This window comes from Typopeltis vanoorti, chromosome 2, assembly GCF_054136105.1.
Source record: "Typopeltis vanoorti isolate ZY-2024b chromosome 2, IOZ_Tvanoo_1.0, whole genome shotgun sequence".
Classification (NCBI taxonomy): Eukaryota; Metazoa; Arthropoda; class Arachnida; order Uropygi; family Thelyphonidae; genus Typopeltis; species Typopeltis vanoorti.
The window spans coordinates 52,884,337-52,902,240 of record NC_143550.1 but is presented as its reverse complement, the minus strand read 5'-3'; the positions used below and the strand labels follow the sequence as shown (position 1 = coordinate 52,902,240).

Sequence of the window (17,904 nt, the reverse complement as noted above, 5' to 3'; positions counted from 1 at the left end):
TTTTGCTAAGGCTTTTGACAGGATACCCCATGGAATACTATTGCACAAATTAGAGCAGATAGGAATGATACTAAACTGGTGATATGAATAAGAGAATGGCTCATGGAGAGATACCAGAAAGTAGCATATGGAGGAACAGAGTCCAGGATGAGGCAGGGACCAGCAGTGTGCCTCAGGGCTCTGTGCTTGGGCTGTTATTGTTTAATTTGTACATAAATAATATAGGAAATGGCTTGAAGGGAGATATTCAGTTGTTTGCTTATGATGCAAAGTTGGATAGTGCAATAAAAAATCAAGCTGATGTTGAGAGCTTGCAAGATGATTTAAATAAGCTGGAAAAATGGACAAAAGGTAATGGATGTCAGTTCAATGTGGAAAAGTGTAAAGTTATGCATTTTGGGATTAAAAGATTACCAGCTGTGTACGACATTGATGGAACAGTACCACAAGAGATTGATGAGGCTAGGGACTTGTTGGTGGATAGGGAGATGAAGTTCAGAGGGCACACATTGCTACGTGTCCAAGATTGCACATAGGATTACTTGGTTATTGAAGAACACACTTAACATCCAGAGATTATAGAGGTTATTATTCCCCTTTATAAGGCATTGATACTTCCACATTTACTGTGCTCAAGTCTGGTCACCTGGATTCCTTGGAGATGAGGAGGTTATGGAGAGGGTTCAGAGGAGAGTGACTAAGTTGGTGAGTGATGTAAAAAATGCTCCCTACATTGATAGATTGAGAGCTTATGGATTGCAGAGGTTGGTTGATAGGCAGAGAAGAGGGGGATATGATAGAAACATTTAAATTACTAAAAGGTTTTTATAAGATTGATGCAGGGGAAATATTTCAGCTGTGTGATAGTGATGAAAGAACAAAAGGTCATCCCTCGAAATTAAGGAAAAGTGTGGTTAACAAGGGTGTGAGAACTAGATTTTTTTGCTTGGAGAGTGGTGAGTGGGTGGAATGCATTGCCTGACTCAGTTGTGAGTTCTTCGTCTGTAAATGAATTCAAGAGGAGATGTGATACTTTTGTTTTTATAGTTTGGGTCTCCCACGATGAGTCTACTGACTTGATGGAGATACCCGTAATAATAATAATAATAATAATATGTACATAATTACCGATGCAAGTTCATCATGTGCTTTAACCAAAAAAAAAAAAAGAGAGAATTTTTCAAATAAGTATTAACATTGATATTATACATACTTCACTTTGAACTTTCAGTGTCAGCATGTCTTTCATATCTTTAATTTTAAAGATATGAAGAAATTATATATTTGGTTTAATATGACTTTAAAGTCACCCACATGTTTAGCTTAGTATTGTGTTGCATTTGTGTGTGTTACAATCATTTTTTTGTAATCCCTGAAGATGTCTCAGTGACCGAGATAAAATATTGGAAGTATTAAAATCAGTTTCAATCCTTTCCGAGTGCTTTTTAAATTCCATTAAGTCTCCAACATGATGACTTCACAGCACTTAAGCCTCAACACACGGAGTAAAGAGAATATGGTTCCATTGTATGAAGCCTTGATCAAGCCACATATGGATCATGTGTACTCATGTATCCAGATGATTAACTAAGGTGGTTTCTTGACTATGGAATGCTTAGCATGAAGTAAGATTCAAGAAATGCAATTTGCAGTCTAGTAGATAGGAAGAGAAAGGGGAGGGGAGGGGGGATGTGATTAAGACATACAAGATGCTAAGGACTATTATTACATTAAAGTAGGAGTTTTTCATACTTTAATGCTGTATAAGGAGGATGTGAGCAGTAGGTGAGAAGGTTTTTTGCATGGAGAGTAGTGGGTGATTTGTGGTGAGTGCAGAGATGAAAGTATTTAAGGCATGATACGATAAGTTATGTGCATGTGAAAGTGGCACTTCCAATGAGGAGTCTTTTTACACCATGGAGGTCTGATAATAATAACAATAATACTGCAATATTAATAGCAAAACGTGTGAGAGAGTATGGTTTTAGATTGTAGAGGAAATGTACAAGTCAATGGTGTTAGACTTACTGGGCAAGTCGTGAAGAGTAATGAAAACTTTTGATAGAAGTTTAGATCAGAAAATATTGATGAGGGTTGCACTGAACCAAAACTTTTTAAACAGTTTAAGTAGCCTACTTTGGAACACCGACTTCCCATTGTAAGCTTTTCATTAACATGCTTATTAAATTACTTAAGGAATTTACAACGTACAAATGATATAAATTAAACTTTAATCTATATTCCAATATTTCGACAACATCACGTTGCCATTTTCACAGGAACTTAAAATAAAGACACGTGCAAGCAGGCACTACACACAGTAACTGAGGATGAAGCAGGAAGCTATTGTTTCTCCTAAAAGTCCTGATGGTGCCCCCTAGTAGGCTATGTACGTATTCTCACCCGTTTGGCTGAAGGTCTTTTGATGTAGGTCTCCCAAATTTGGGGCAGTCTCATGCAACCAAATTTGTTGAGGTTTAGCATAGGGCTGAGGCTGATTCCATGAATAGCCTTTCAAATTTGAATTTACTATGGTGCATTACCGTGGCTTTCTTCCACCGTATATTCTGTGGTGAATATCCAGAGCATGGTCTGCAAGACCAGAGTGGCTGTACTGGTGAAAACGGATGTAGTCCTTTTGTTCTGAAATTCTGATATGTGCTGTCCTGCCTGTTTGGCCAAAGTAGGACAGCTTACAGCTATAAGGGACCTGGTATACACCAGGTAGGTCTAACAGAGGTGGTTGGTCTTTAGTGGAGCGGATATGGGAAGCAAATTTTTTATATGGTCTGTAACAAGAGATCAAGTTATGTTTTTTTTAGGATTTTGGTAATTTTTTCTGAGGTGCCTTGGATATAGGGAATGGTGATGGATTTAGAATAATCCTTGTTGTAAAGGGGGGAGGGGGAGGGTTGTGGTTAGCTGGTGTCAATATTTTTTGGATTTTTTTTTTGGCGGGGGGAGGGGTAGTCATTGGCTGAGAAAGTGTTGAGGATTTGGTTTAGTTCTGTGGTGGATGGCATTGATTCCCCCACATACAAATTAGCTAAACATTTGGCCAAAGCGCTCACACACTATACTGGCAACACACCATCACACAAAAAACTCAGGCCATTTCAAAGCCAGCATAGAAAACCTTACACTCCAACATACTGACATAATGGTCAGTTTTGATGTCTCCTCCTTATTCACAAACGTCCCACTCAAAGAAACCTTAGAGCTAATCCAAGCTAAATATCCTCCCGATACCTCAGCCCTATTTCAGTTCACTGTGAACTCAGGCTATTTTCATTTAGCAAGGAAAATTCTACAAACAAATAGAGGGGGCAGCCATGGGTTCACCACACTCCCCACCCTTGGCCAACTTTTTTATGGAGACTTTTGAAGAGAAAGCCTTAAACTCTGCCCCACAGAAACCAACCATATGGCTTCGCTACGTTGATGATGTGTTCACTATTTGGCCACATGGCTCTGATACACTCCTCCCCTTCCTAACACACCTAAACAACCAACACCCCAGAATCAAGTTCACCCTGGGAAAGGAGAAAAATAACAGCCTCCCTTTCTTAGACACACTAGTCACCCGCCAGCCTGATGGAACCTTGGTTTTCTCGGTTTATAGAAAACCCATCCATATTCACCAACAATCCCCCCCCCCCTCACAACAATATGGAGTTATTAAGACACTACACAACAGGACTAAACTTATCTGTTCAAATGACAATGCCCTAACCACTGAACTAAACCACATCCTAAACACTTTCTCGGCCAATGGCTACCCCCCCCCCAAAAAAAAAAATCCAAAAAATATTGACAATAGTTAACCACAATCCCCCCTCCCCCCCTTCACAACAAGGATTATTCTAAATCCATCACCATTCCCTACATCCGAGACACCTTGGAAAAAATTACCAAAATCCTAAAAAAACATAACTTGACCTATTAATATAATTACGGCTATTATAGCCTGTTTTTGTTTAGGAGTGTCCCTTATTTTAATACATTGGCTAACATTACTCAAAAAAGGGGTATATATATTTTTATGGCATTATGGGTGAGTATAAAAGGCAATTATGGCAGAATAAAAGAGGTGGAAAAATTTTTTGTACATACCTTGTTTTTGGTAAACCTTCCAATTCCAAGATCCTGCTGAAGGTTGTTTATAAACGGGGGGGGGACATGGGGGGTGTTTTTACGCGGGATATGAGTTTGGAAACCCGGGGAAATAGTAACCCGGGTTTCCAAACTCATTTCCCGTGTCAAACCACCCCCTCCCCCGTTTATAAACAACCTTCAGCAGGATCAAACAAGGCATCATAGAACCAAAAACAAGGTATGTACAAAAAAATTTTCCACCTCTTTTATTCTGCCATAATTGCCTTCTATACTCACCCATAATGCCCTAAAAATATATACATACCCCTTTTTTGAGTAATGTTAGCCAATGTATTAAAATAAGGGACACCCCTAAACAAAAACAGGCTATAATAGCTGTAATTATAGTAATAGTGTTTAAGAGGAGTAACATGGGAATTTTCCCAGAAATTATACTTAATAACTTGACCTCTTGTTACAGACCATATAAAAAATTGGCATCCCTTATCTGCTCAACTAAAGACCAACCACCTCCCTTGCACCTACCTGGTGTATACCAGGTCTCTTGCAGCTGTAAGCTGTCCTACTTTGGCCAAACAGGCAGGACAGCGAATATCAGAATTTCAGAACAAAAGGACTACATCAGTTTTCACCAGTACAGCCACTCTGGTCTTGCAGACCATGCTCTGGATACTCACCACAGAATACAGTGGAAGAAAGCCACGGTAATGCAACAGAGTAAATTCAGATTTGAAAGGCTATTTATGGAATCAGCCTCAGCCCTAAGAAACATGCTAAACCTCAACAAATTTGGTTGCATGAGACTGCCCCAAATTTGGGAGACCTACATCAAAAGACCTTCAGCCCAATGGCTGAGAATACGTACATAGCCTGCTAGGGGGCACCATCAGGACTTTTAGGAGAAACAACAGCTTCCTGCTTCGTCCTCAGTTACTGTGTGTAGTGCCTGCGTTCACATGTCTTTATTTTAAGTTCCTGTGAAAATGGCAACGTGATGTTGCCGAAATATTGGAATATAGATTAAAGTTTAATTTTAATTTATATCATTTGTATGTTGTAAATTCCTTAAGTAATTTAATAAACATGTATAACCAATGTCTAAGCCTTTCTATGAGAATTACTTTTCATTAACAGAAGTTATTTTTTGCCTATTTTATCTTATGCATAGAGGCTAATAAGCAATAGAAATGAAAGTTTTGAGAACAATTTTGTCAGAAGGAAAGTTAAGGTTAAAAAATATTATTGTTATTATTACATGAACATCTGCATGGAGTCTAAGAATTTCTCATGGGCAATTGTTGCACACAACTCTGCACACTGTCTACACTACTTAATCCTTTGTCTACACACTATCCCCCACCTACAAACATTATGCCACTTATATTATTTGGTCTGTAAATTTTGTGTTCTCTGACCAATATGCTTGTATACAGAATGCTAAATCTGAATTTTCAAGAGGGGAAAACCCTTAGCTTTGTATGAGATTGGCTAATTCATCTTCAACTGAAAAAAAAAAAAAAAATCCTATATAAAGATTCCTCTCATCATGAATGAAAATCAAACTCTGACCTGTTCCAGTTGAAAGACACAATGTCCTGTTGTTCTTCCAATGTACTATGGAGGTGCTTAAATATGGACATGAGAAATGTTTTGGGACTAGAAAATATTGAAGTAATACTTGTGAATTCTCACTTGAAGTAATTTGGACATAGAATGAATTTAGAAGGAATATGAAGAAGAATATATTACATGAAAACTGTGGAGAAAAGACCAAGAAGAAGATGACAAAAAAAAAAAAAAAATGGAGAAACTAGATGATTGAGATAGAACAGTGTTCATAAAAAAAGAATATGGAAGGATAGAAAGAAATGGAAAGTTTTGATACACCTGAACTGACATTTTCTGTTTAAGCATCTGTTGATAATAATGTACTTTTCAAGCAATATTGCAAAGCAGAAGTGTCTGCAGTTTCCCCTTTCACTTCTTTCATATATATAGTTATTAACATAATTAGGCATGTTTACTGAATGATCATCCCCTACTTATTAACTTCTAAGATCACTTTCTTTGTTAACCTACTTACAAATTTAAAACATTTTGTTGTAATAAACATACTTGTATAACCAAGGCTCAATGCTGATGACTTTAATGCCCCACTTTTTCATCTCCATACGAAATCCTTCACAAAAAGATAGAGCAGCATACTTGCTCATGCAGTAAGGAACAGTACCAGCTACTGTAAATCGTGCTAAAGAAATTTATAAAAGATCTTAATAAGAATTATTAAATTAAAATACATATACAAAGTTCCAATTATGATATTTCAAAAACCACACATTTGTTCAAGAAAAACATTCCTTCCTCTGTTGAATAGGTGTTTATTACATCACCTTTGCCAAAGTAACAACTTTTTTTTTTTTATATTTCAAAAATCGTTATTTTTTAAGTTGTTTCATTATTCAATTAAATTACTAGCCTCATGTTATCTCAATCTGATTTTGTAAAACATACTCCATTAAAATTAATATATTTTATTTTTTACTACGTTTCGTTTTTTCCAAGTGTGAAACCAAGATATATTGTTATTATTATATACATGAATGAAGTCAAGAGACTCCAAGGAAGTCAGGGTACTCACACCTACCTCTGACAATCCATTCCAGTCATTCCCCATCCTTACTGACCACAAACACAACTTTCATGGGTGATCCCCAGTTCTCTCTCTCATCTCATCATGTACTGAAAAATATCTTTTGTGTCAATCCTATAGAATCCCTTCAGTAACTTATAGTTTCTATCAATTTTTCAATTTCTATCAGTTTTCTATCCCTTCTTTTCTTCCTTTTAAATAGACTTTGCAACCCATACACATTTAATCTATCCTCATAAAGAGTATTCTGCAGGCATTTCACCAGCTTAGTCACTTGTCTTTGAATTTTCTCTGCCACATATTCACTCTCAAGAAGCCCAGGTGACCAAACATGTGCACAATAGTCAAGATGCACTCTATCATAAACTTATAAGGGGAGATAATAACCTCCTCATCTCTACCCTGTGTTCTTCATAACTTCGTAGAATGCATAATAACTTTTTCATTATGCCCTCTGAATTTCAACTTTCAGTCCACTATCACCCTAGATACCTAGCCTCATCAATCCACTACCATCAGTATGATACAAAATATATAATCTTTCGATCCCTAAGTACACATAACCTTACATTTTGCAACATTAAATTGACAACCACTATAATTCACCCACACCGCCAGTGTATTTAAATCATCTTGCAAGTTCTCTATAGCACCTTTATCAACTATTGGTCTCCCCATTTTTGCATCATCAGCAAACAACTGAATATCCCCTCTTAAATCTTTCCCTATGTCATGATATACAAATTAAAGAGTAACAGCCCTAGTACACAGCCTTGAGGCATTCTACTGGTTGCTTTCGTTCTCCTAGATTCCATCCTACAATATACTACCTTCTGCTGTCTGTCTCTCTTAAATCAGAAACCCCTGCATCCATGCTACTAGCTTCACATTCATTCCCATTTACTCCAACCTTATGCAATAGTTTTCTCTGTAGTATTTTGTCATATGCCTTTGCAAATCCAGTGGTATTATGATGTACCCATTTCCCTTATGAAATTCTGCTTTCACTCTATTATAAAATGTGAATAAATTACTAAGGCAAGTAATTTATTACTTACCTTTATTATTTTTATTATTTATTACTTACCATGCTGCTCATAGAGTATCATATTAGTAAAACATGAGCCTCACCCAAAATACCTTGGAGTGAACCTGGACAGAAGCCTAACCTATAAAAGACACATCACCAACCTGTCCAACAAAATTAAACAAGAAATAATATCATTTCCAGGCTTGCTGGAACAACCTGGAGTTGTGGGGCAGAAGTCCTAAGGTTGCCTGCACTAGCCCTTGCATTTTCTGCAGCAGAATACTATGCCCCCCCCCCCCACATCTGGGATAGAAGTGTGCACACACACTAACATCATAGATACTTGGCTAAACTCTACCATTAGTGGGACACAGAAGCACCCCTCTTCCCTGGCTGCCTGTCCTATCCAACTTTGCTCTACCAAATATATGGAGAAGACAAGCCTCAATTAAAGAATTTAATAAAGTAATGAGCAACCTTCCCCTGCACCAGACTCAAAATTCCACCTAGTCTTTGCCTATAATTAAAAAATCATTTTTAGTCCATGGATGAACTCTCTTCAGCTGCCTTACTATCAACATCTGACACGTGGAGAGAACACTGGTCAAACAAATGGCTTCCTGGCAGATGTGGCTACCTACTACAGAAATGGAAACTGTCAGACCACTCTTATTGTGACTGTTCCCCAGTAGCCCAGATATTGTGAACGACTGCCCAAGGTGCCAATTTCATGGTGACATCCACAAGATGATAGATGAGGCCCTGGATTGGCTTTCTGGACTAGACATTGATCTATAGCTGCATTGTATTATTTTTGCCATAAGAATAAATAAATAAATATTCCTGTCTGCCCATTCCTGAATTCTACTTTAAACCAACTTTTCCAGTACCTTAACCACCACTCTTGAGATACTGAACTGGTCTGTAATTTGCTAATCCTAGTCTGGAGCATATCCCAAGGGATATGTGAAAGATCTTTAAGCACAAGGCACTTCTTTTTTATTTCGATCATCTTTTTTTTTTTCACTTTTATATTTTTATTACTGTATTGTCACAGTACAGGGTTATACCATAATTAATTTTTCAGTAACTAAAAAATATAAAGGAAGTTTTATTTTAAAACAAAATGTTTCTCTTGGCATATATCACCCATGCATGCATGGGTCATGTTTAATCATCTTTATGTCACAAGTTATAATTGATATTCATTTTTCTGTCTTGAAAGTACTTTTACAAACTGGGAAAACACTTAAAACATATTTTCCCAGTTTTTGAAAATATGACAAGTGTTTCTTCATCGGTTGTTTTTCTTTTTCAGTGTTTCTTCATGTGTTGTCTAAGATGAACATTCCACAATGAGTTTTATGACTCCATAATAATAATAATAATAATCTAAAATTAACTTATTTCCACTAAATAACCAAAGCATTCTTTCATAAAATTTTATTTGCAATATTATGAATAAAATTCCATATCCTATTGACCAACCTTGGATTCTTGTGCTCATACCTCAAAACTTCCCTAAAAAAATTTGATAATATACAGAAGAGCATGCACTCCACTTAATAGATGACCTCTTTCTCTCTCTCTCTCATACACACACACACGAACACACATCAATAGCATTATTATCATCATCATCAGATCTCCATGGAGTAAAGAGACTTATCACGGGAGGTCTGACTCTCGCCATACTTTCAGGTAATGCATTCCAATCACCCACCACTCTCCAGCAAAACAACATAGAAAAAAATTGCACTACCTGATTGACAGGAAGCAAAAAAAAAAAAAAAAAGTGTTTATAATGATGCTTACATACAATACTAGTGATGACCACCACTCGTCCTTTTGATCGGCGAAGTAAAGGTAAAAAGACTTGTGAAACCCGGAGTACTCCAAATGTGTTCACATCAAAAACTTGCTTTATACTGTCCAAGGAACACCATTCTAATTCACCATAAAAGGGTATTCCAGCATTATTAACTAATGCCCAAAGTTCTGAAAAAGAAAAGAAAAATAATAGAAATAAAGTGATAGGTATGAAAATTCAATACAGAGAAATAACTAATGCTACCACCTGTACTTTACTTTTATGCAGTTTATATGAATTTTGGATTAACCATTCAATAAGTAAATAGGAGAATCAGAAACTGATTGTCTAAAGCATTGAGAGTACTCTTAATCACATTATGAATTACTTACAGCTGGCTTACTGCTATCAACTTAGTACGTGATTTTTTATATTATTTAAAAAAATTTTTATATTATTTTTATATTATTTAAAAAAAAGTACATGTGGAGTAAGTAACAAAGTTCTTCAATGAAATTATAGCTTGTTTGTCTAAAAATAAATACAAAATTAATAATGGAAAAACTCACGTAAAAAGATTATTTAATAGTATAATTTTCGTCTGCATTTCACAGGTATCTTCAGTACATTTTAAGCTAAAATTAAACAATAACTGACAATTACAAAAAGTGCCACCTGAGTAGCTAATGTAAGATAACTAAAAAGGTCAACAAATTTCCTAACAAAAAAAAAAAAAAATTATATATACAATAAAAAGTTAGGAAAATCTCCCATAAAGGGGATAGACGTAAACCATCTGATCTGTTTAGGCAGTTAGCCTTTTTAGATCTTTTAATTCTTTGCCAACCAGATGATAACCTACATTTCTCAGTCTATAGAAAGACTCATACGGACTATTATATCCATGCTGAATCTCATCACCATCCCAGTCAAAAGGCAGGAACTATTAAAACACTGGTTCATCAGGCCCAGCTTGTGTGTCTGTTGCCCTTTGTTCCCTGCACACACTTTTATTTGCTTCCGGATGAGAAAAAGAAGCAGAAAAATGGAGATGAAAACAGTGCAAAAAATGTTGTGGCATACAAATTGCAGCTTCTTCTGTGACAGATGCATATCCTCACTTGGTGCAAGGGAACTGTCCTGCTTTGTATTTATATGTCTGCTCATGGTATTCCCTTATTAAAACTTAGCTTGTGTGTCTGTTGCCCTTTGTTCTCTGCACACACTTTTATTTGCTTCCAGATGAGAAAAAGAAGCAGAAAAATGGAGATGAAAACAGTGCAAAAAATGTTATGGCATACAAATTGCAGCTACTTCTTGACAGATGCTTATCCTCACTTGATGCGAGGTAACTGTTCTGCTTATTGGATGCTTAAACTGCTGTGAAAAAGTTCCATATTTAGTCTAAGATAAGGGGAACTCAATTATTTAACTCTTCCCTTACCTACCATAGTATAATACAAATGTATAATGGGTTCACAATTTTTTTTTGTGTATAGGATTCAAATTTAAAAACTAAAATTCTATTGTGAAACAAAATAGTGCAGGAGGAGGACAAACAGAGCAGTATCAGTCATGTTTGGAAAAGTAAGGAATTACTTCTCCAGATTGGTTTACTTGAGCATTATCAACATATGTTAAATATTGCTGTCACAGAGCAAGCTGGTGAACTGTATGCTGTCAGCAATGATTTAACATAAATTGTCCACAAACCCACCAGAATTCCAGACAATCCTCTTAATTCTACCAACACTTTGGATCTTTTCTTAACCAGCTCCCCTCCAAAAAATATACACCACTGATGTTAGATATCCTCATGGCAAATCTGACCATAATCTTGTTCCCGTCTCCTTTGTTACAGATCAGCCTTCTTCCAGTCATTCACAGCCTCATATCCTGTGGCATTACAACAGTGCTAACTGGTATGACCTTCAGAGATTGTAAACATCATTTCTATGGTCAGATTATTGCTTCCAATCCTAGCGTCTGCATCAATCTAATAACAGAAATTATTCTCACTGGGATGACTGCTTTTATTCTCCACTCCACTCAAAATTCCCCACCTTTATACAAACCCTGGTTCTCCAACAACTGTGCGAAACCAGTCCAAACTAAAAATTCAACATATACCCAATGGCTCCAGTCAAGAATTCATGTCTCTCACTAAGCCTACATTACAGCTTGTAACAAATTCAAGAAATCATCAACAAATCCAAAGCAGACTTTGTAAGGGCCAAATGCAGTAAGCTTGTCTCCTGTCCTAATGGCAGTTGTGCCTTCTGGTCACCTCTCAGGTCTGTGGGACACAACTTCTGCCCTTCTGTGTTTCCACCTCTCTCACATCCTGATGATACAATGGTGACAAGAGGCCTGCCTCTTCCCAAAGAAAAGGCAGGCCTCTTGGCATCAGTTTTATTCCTCCAACTTTCACATAGACAACCAAAGTAGAACTCCTCCTGCCATTCCACAAACTATCCACAGTATGCCTACTCTGAAATTTCACCAGAAGGACATCAGAAAAATCCTCAGTAGCCTTGAAAACCAATAACTCTTCTTGCACTGATGCTATTCTGCCAGTTGTGCTCCAGAACTCACCTGTCCTGCACTGTCTCCTCAAGCTGTCATACTCTGCATTTGAAAAACCTTACCCTACATAACTCACTTCAACCCACAGAACATCAACCACAACTTCCCTTAACGCAGACCTCCAAAACATCCTCCGATGGGACTCAGATTACCGCATCAACTTCAATGCTAGCAAAACCCCCAGTTCTGTCTTATTTCCCACAAAAAAGAATCATTTTTCCCCAGTATTATTTTTGATAACACTCAAATCCCCAGACAAGGTGAAATTTCTCTTCTCGGAATTACCATGACATCAGGCCTTTCCTGGCATAAACACATCACAACCATTGCATCCTCAGCTTCCAAAAAACTAGGCTTTCTCTTTCACTCAAGACCTTACTTCATTTCAAAACAGCTGTTAACCTTATACAAATCGCAAATCCACCCAGCTATCGAATACTGTTCTCACATTTGGAGTGGGGCTCCTAAAAACTCCCTCAAAATGCTTGACTCACTACAGAGGAGAGCAATTAGACTGATAAAAGATACATCTCTATAACACTCAAATATGTATACATACAAAGGAGGGTCCAAGACTGATGTTGTAAATTACCGACCAATTAGCATATCAGACATCGTTGTCAAGGTCTTGGAGAAATTAATCAAGAGAAGAATACAGGACTGGATAGATGAAAATGGGATACTGTATGGGGGACAACATGGTTTTGTGAAGGGTAGATCATGCCTCAGTAACTTGCTCACGTTTTATAACACAGTGATGGCTGAACTGGATAAGGGTAATGGGTTTACAGTGATTCTAATAGGCCTTTGACAGGATACCACATGTTACTCTAATCAGTAAACTGGAGCAAATGGGGAAGGATATAGGGTTGGTGAGATGGATAGGAGGGTGGTTGATGGAGAGATACCAGAGAGTGGTTTATTCAGGAGTGGAGTCCAAAAGACAGCTTGTGACTAGTGGTGTGCTGCAGGGTTCTGTTCTTGGACCACTACTTTTCAATTTGTTCATTAACAATATAGGAAAGGATCTGAGAGGAAGTGTTCACTTGTTTGCTGATGATGCAAAGCCTGGGTAGAGCAATTGTGAGTACACAGGATGTCAAAATTTTGCAGGATAGTTTGGAGGACTGGACTAGGGAAAATGGATGTCGATTTATTGTGGCAAAGTGTAAGGTTATGCATTTTGGAGTGAAAAGATTAGCAGCAGTATATCACATTGGTGGAACCGTACTCCAGGAGTTTGATGAGGCCAGGGATTTGGGAGTGTTGGTGGATAGTGAGTTGAAGTTTAGGGAACACATTGCAAAAGTGGCCAAAACAGCTCATCAAATCACTTGGTTGCTGAAAAATACTTTAACAAGCAGAGACAAACAAGTTATTGTTCCTCTATATCGAGCCTTGATAAGACCCCATCTAGACTACTGTGTCCAGATATGGGCGCCAGAGGTTTCTTCTTGATGGGGAGGAGGTGGAGAGGATCCAGAGACGAGTGACCAAGATGATAGCAGGTCTGTTGAATGAACCTTATGAGAATAGGTTGAAGATTTGTGGGTTACTAAAATTGGTTGATAGGCGGAAAAGGGATGATATGATTGAGACATTCAAATTACTGAAGGGTTTCTATAGGATTAATCCAGAAGATATTTTTGAAAATAGGATTGGTGGTGGGAGGACTAGGGGCCATACATGAAAGCTGGGCAAGAGTGTGGTTAGCAGGGGTGTTAGAACTAGGTTTTTTACTTGGAGAGTGGTGAATGAGTGGAATAAGTTGCCAGAGTCTGTTGTGGGTGCTATGACTGTGAATGAGTTCACATATCATACGAGGTATGATAGATATACTGTGTGAATGTCGAATAGTTGCTCTTGACATGATGTTAGGGCCTCCCTCGATGAGTCTATCGACTCCTTGGAGTTGCCCGAGATAATAATAATAATAATAATAATCTCTTACCGCCTCACTCCCCCCACTTTCACATAGATGCTTAGTCTCTACAATTTGTATATTCTACAAATATTTTCATGGAAAATGCTCATCTGAAATAACATCAATAATTCCCCCACTCTGTACTACACCCATTGGAACACATACAGCCACCTCCCAACATCCCTTCACAGTACACCTTGAAACCTACAGAACAAGTTTCTTTTCCTCCTCCTCCTCCATCCCTGCCAGTGCTGTGCTGTGGAACAGTCTTTCCCCCTGAGGTATTTCCCAAGGAATACAATATGCAGGCTTTCAAATCGAATGTTAACAAGTTCCTCCTTTCTAACCCACTACCCATTATATGGTACTCAAGTACTACAGGTTGACCAGCCAACCTCTCGTATATGGGCCCCAACATTAAAAAATAAAAATTAAAAAAAATACTCATCTGACATCTCTATCCCACAGCCTAGAGGCAAGCTTTTGCCCAACCTATTTCTAAAAAAGGGAGAAAAAAAGTCAATCATCAAACTTTCATCCTATTGCTCTGATCTCAAAAATAATGGAAATTAGCTAAATGCTTCAACTTAACAATTATCAACGTGGATTATGCAGTTCTTGTTCCACAGCAGACTTCCTTGCTAACCTACCTTTGGATGTGAGCCATAGAAAGTTCAGAGAAACTCAAGTGTTCGTTCTTGATAAGCTACCATCCTATGGTATGCCTTCCTTCCTTTATGGATGGATTGCCAGCTTCCTCTCTGGCTCACTGCAGGAATGGTGGATGGTTTCCTTTCATCAGATTTCTCAGTTAATGCTGATGTACCCCAAGGCTCAGTAGTTTTCACCTATGTTCTTCCTCCTATACATTAATGATCTTCTCTCTTCCTGACATCCAGTCCTATTCATAGCTTTGATGATGATAGTAATCTTGATTCCTCATTTTTATTTTCAAAACCTTGCAGTGCTCAGATAACTCATACTTCAAGTTCATCTTAAACCAATCTCCCAAACACACTGATATCCTTGCCATTCTCAAGTGGAGTGAGGATAACCTGTTGAATTTTAATGCCATCAAAACTCCTGTTTCATTTCTAGAAAGAGAGACCATTCTGCTCTCTCCCTCAGTTTTAACAATATTCCTCTTGCCAACCAAGACCAGTTTCTTCTCCTTGTATTAACTCTCTCATCCAATCTGACATGGCAGGAATACATCAAGTCTAAGTCTCTATAGTTCCTTCAGCCTTCCAAAAAACTTTGTATTCTTTTCCATTACAAGCAGTCCTTCTCTCCTGCTCAACTCTTGACACTTTATAAAGCTCAAATCTGCCCAACCTTAAAATACTGTTCCCATTTGGGATAGTGTATCATGGGAATGAGGCATAGAAGTTGCAGAGGCTGTCCCACATGGTACTGTTATAATGCCACTCTACTATGGCAGCGGTTGTGTAAGCATTGTTGCACAGGAGAGGAGCACTAAATTATGGTCAGAATAGAATTAAATGAGGCCCACTACATTCACTGTGCATTTGGAAGGATCATTGGTGAGAAAGAAATCTAGGGTGTTTGGGAAGTGGTTCAGGTTATCAGGCTATTCTGGTTGGCATGTGAACAAGTCGTGTAAGGTCATTGGTGATGGTAAATGTTTCAGCATCTCTGCCTGCAAGATCTGTGCAACTGGAGGAGTAAAGCCAGTTGGTATTGTGGACATTAAAATCTCCTAGGAGGATGATTTCACTGTTGGGAAAGTGGGACTGGAGAAAATCAATTTTTAAGGAGAGGAAATTAAAGAGATCAGAGTGGTTGGTGGCATTAGCAGCGCAATAAAGACAGCAAATGAATTTGAATGAGTGGGGAAGGGATATCTTCAAACAAAGAAGAACAAAGTTGGTCGATTCTAGGTTGGGTACTTTCTGGCAATGTATGTCAGTGCCACCCATGGATCGAAAGGAGTTAAAGATGGGAGTTAAAGGAAGGTTGAGATGAATAGTGCTGGGAGGGGGTGAGATTTGGGTTTCTGACAAAAAGAGTAGTGGGATTGGATAGATTAAAGATGGTAGTGGACACCATTAAGGCTGGGGTTGAGGCCACAGATGCTGGTAAAGTGGATATGCAAGGTTCCGTGAGGCATATTTGACCTCAAGGGTCTTGCACATTTCCTATGCAGTGTCTGCATACTGGTCTCCATGGTGGCTAGTAGTGGCGTCACTTGATTCGAAGATGACGACTTTGTTCTCTCATACCCTAAAGGCACTTGGTGATATGTCATTAAGTACTATTGCTTATCGACATCAAGCTTACTTAACTCCTCATGTTTGTGGCTCACTTACCAGTAAGCCATCTTTTCCCATTTCCTCTACACTTGAACTTCTCATGATTTCATACTGAAGAGGATGAAACATTGATCAATTGCTCACTGAATCCTCTCATCAGTTACCATCTACCATTTTCACTCATTAACATCATGTTGCCATAATCATTTTTCTACTTGCCACTTATTAAAAAAAAAAAAAACTCCATAGGATTTTTCTTGTCCCAATTTGCTAATGTCTGCTGATACTACATCTTCGCTGTTCTTACTAAGTCATCTTCCTGGCTTGCATCTCCCTGCTCTTTATACTCTCCATGCAATTGATCATTATTCAGCAGAAGATAAATTACCATTATTTATCTTCTGCTGCCTCCACAGTGCTTTCTTCTTCTTCCAGATTTCATATTGATCCCTTCATTCATCCATTCAACACACCTACCAGATTTAGCCTTTTAATGTCTTGAATACATTCACACATCGATGTTGTTGAATACTCTTTGTCAGTGCCCAAGCAGCAGTTATCTCCTTGAAAGTTTATTTTTCACTTGGTTAGAGTATAATAAATTTAGTTTAATCCTTTATCCAAGTGTGAGCAAACAAAATTTGCACCTGAAAGTATCTTCAGGACTGGGGTAAGGTGGTACAACACCAGGGCACTCCTTGCAAAGGTGGAGCAAGCTACCAACACTCCTATCTCAGTATCTCCCATAATGCAAAACACATCTCCCTGCAGATATGTCTAATGCATTAAGGGAAAGGCCACAACCCAGACTAGTTTTGACCTTTATTGAAGTCTCTTCAATGGGAGCCAGGCCCAAGTGGAGATACCAGGCAGAAGCATTAGCAGGTCATCTCTACCTATAGGAGTTGCCAAATGGTGTGCCACCCTTTTTTTTTTTTAAATTACTCTGGATTTAGAGAAAGATGTTGAAAGTTTATTTTTCACTTGGCTAGAGTATAATAAATTTAGCTTAATCCTTTATCCAAGTGTGAGCAAACAAAGTTTGCACCTGAAAGTATCTTCAGGACTGAGGTAAGGTGGTATAACACCAGGGCGCTCCTTGCAAAGGTGGAGCAAGCTACGAACACTCCTATCTCAGTATCTCCCATAATGCAAAACACATCTCCTTGCGGATCTAACCAAGTGAAAAATAAACTTTCAACATCTTTCTCTAAATCCAGAGTAATTTAAAAAAAAAAAAAAAAGGGTGGCACACCATTTGGCAACTCCTATAGGTAGAGATGACCTGCTAATGCTTCTGCCTGGTATCTTCACTTGGGCCTGGCTCCCACTGAAGAGACCTCAATAAAGGTCGAAACTAGTCTGGGTTGTGGCCCTTCCCTTAATGCATAACATTAGACATATCCGCATTGTTTGCTCACACTTGGATAAAGGATTAAACTAAATTTATTAGTTATCTCCTTCTTGCTTAACTCCTCATTCCATGCTATAGCTTGAAGCTGTTGCCTAAGCATG

General features: G+C 38.0%; 1 protein-coding gene across 4 annotated transcripts in view; it reads right to left on the bottom strand.

Moving 5' to 3' along the window:
- LOC150109013 (short-chain dehydrogenase/reductase family 9C member 7-like) overlaps positions 1-17,904 on the bottom strand; it is a 154,660-nt gene that overhangs the window by 93,223 nt on the left and 43,533 nt on the right. For all 4 annotated transcript variants that reach the window (XM_090411308.1, XM_090411289.1, XM_090411318.1 and 1 more), the window contains exons 3-4: positions 9,612-9,794; positions 6,232-6,364 (exon numbers count right to left, since the gene is read on the bottom strand). In XM_090411308.1, coding sequence (XP_090267434.1) covers positions 6,232-6,364; positions 9,612-9,794 — 316 coding nt within the window. The remainder of the gene's footprint in view (positions 1-6,231; positions 6,365-9,611; positions 9,795-17,904) is intronic.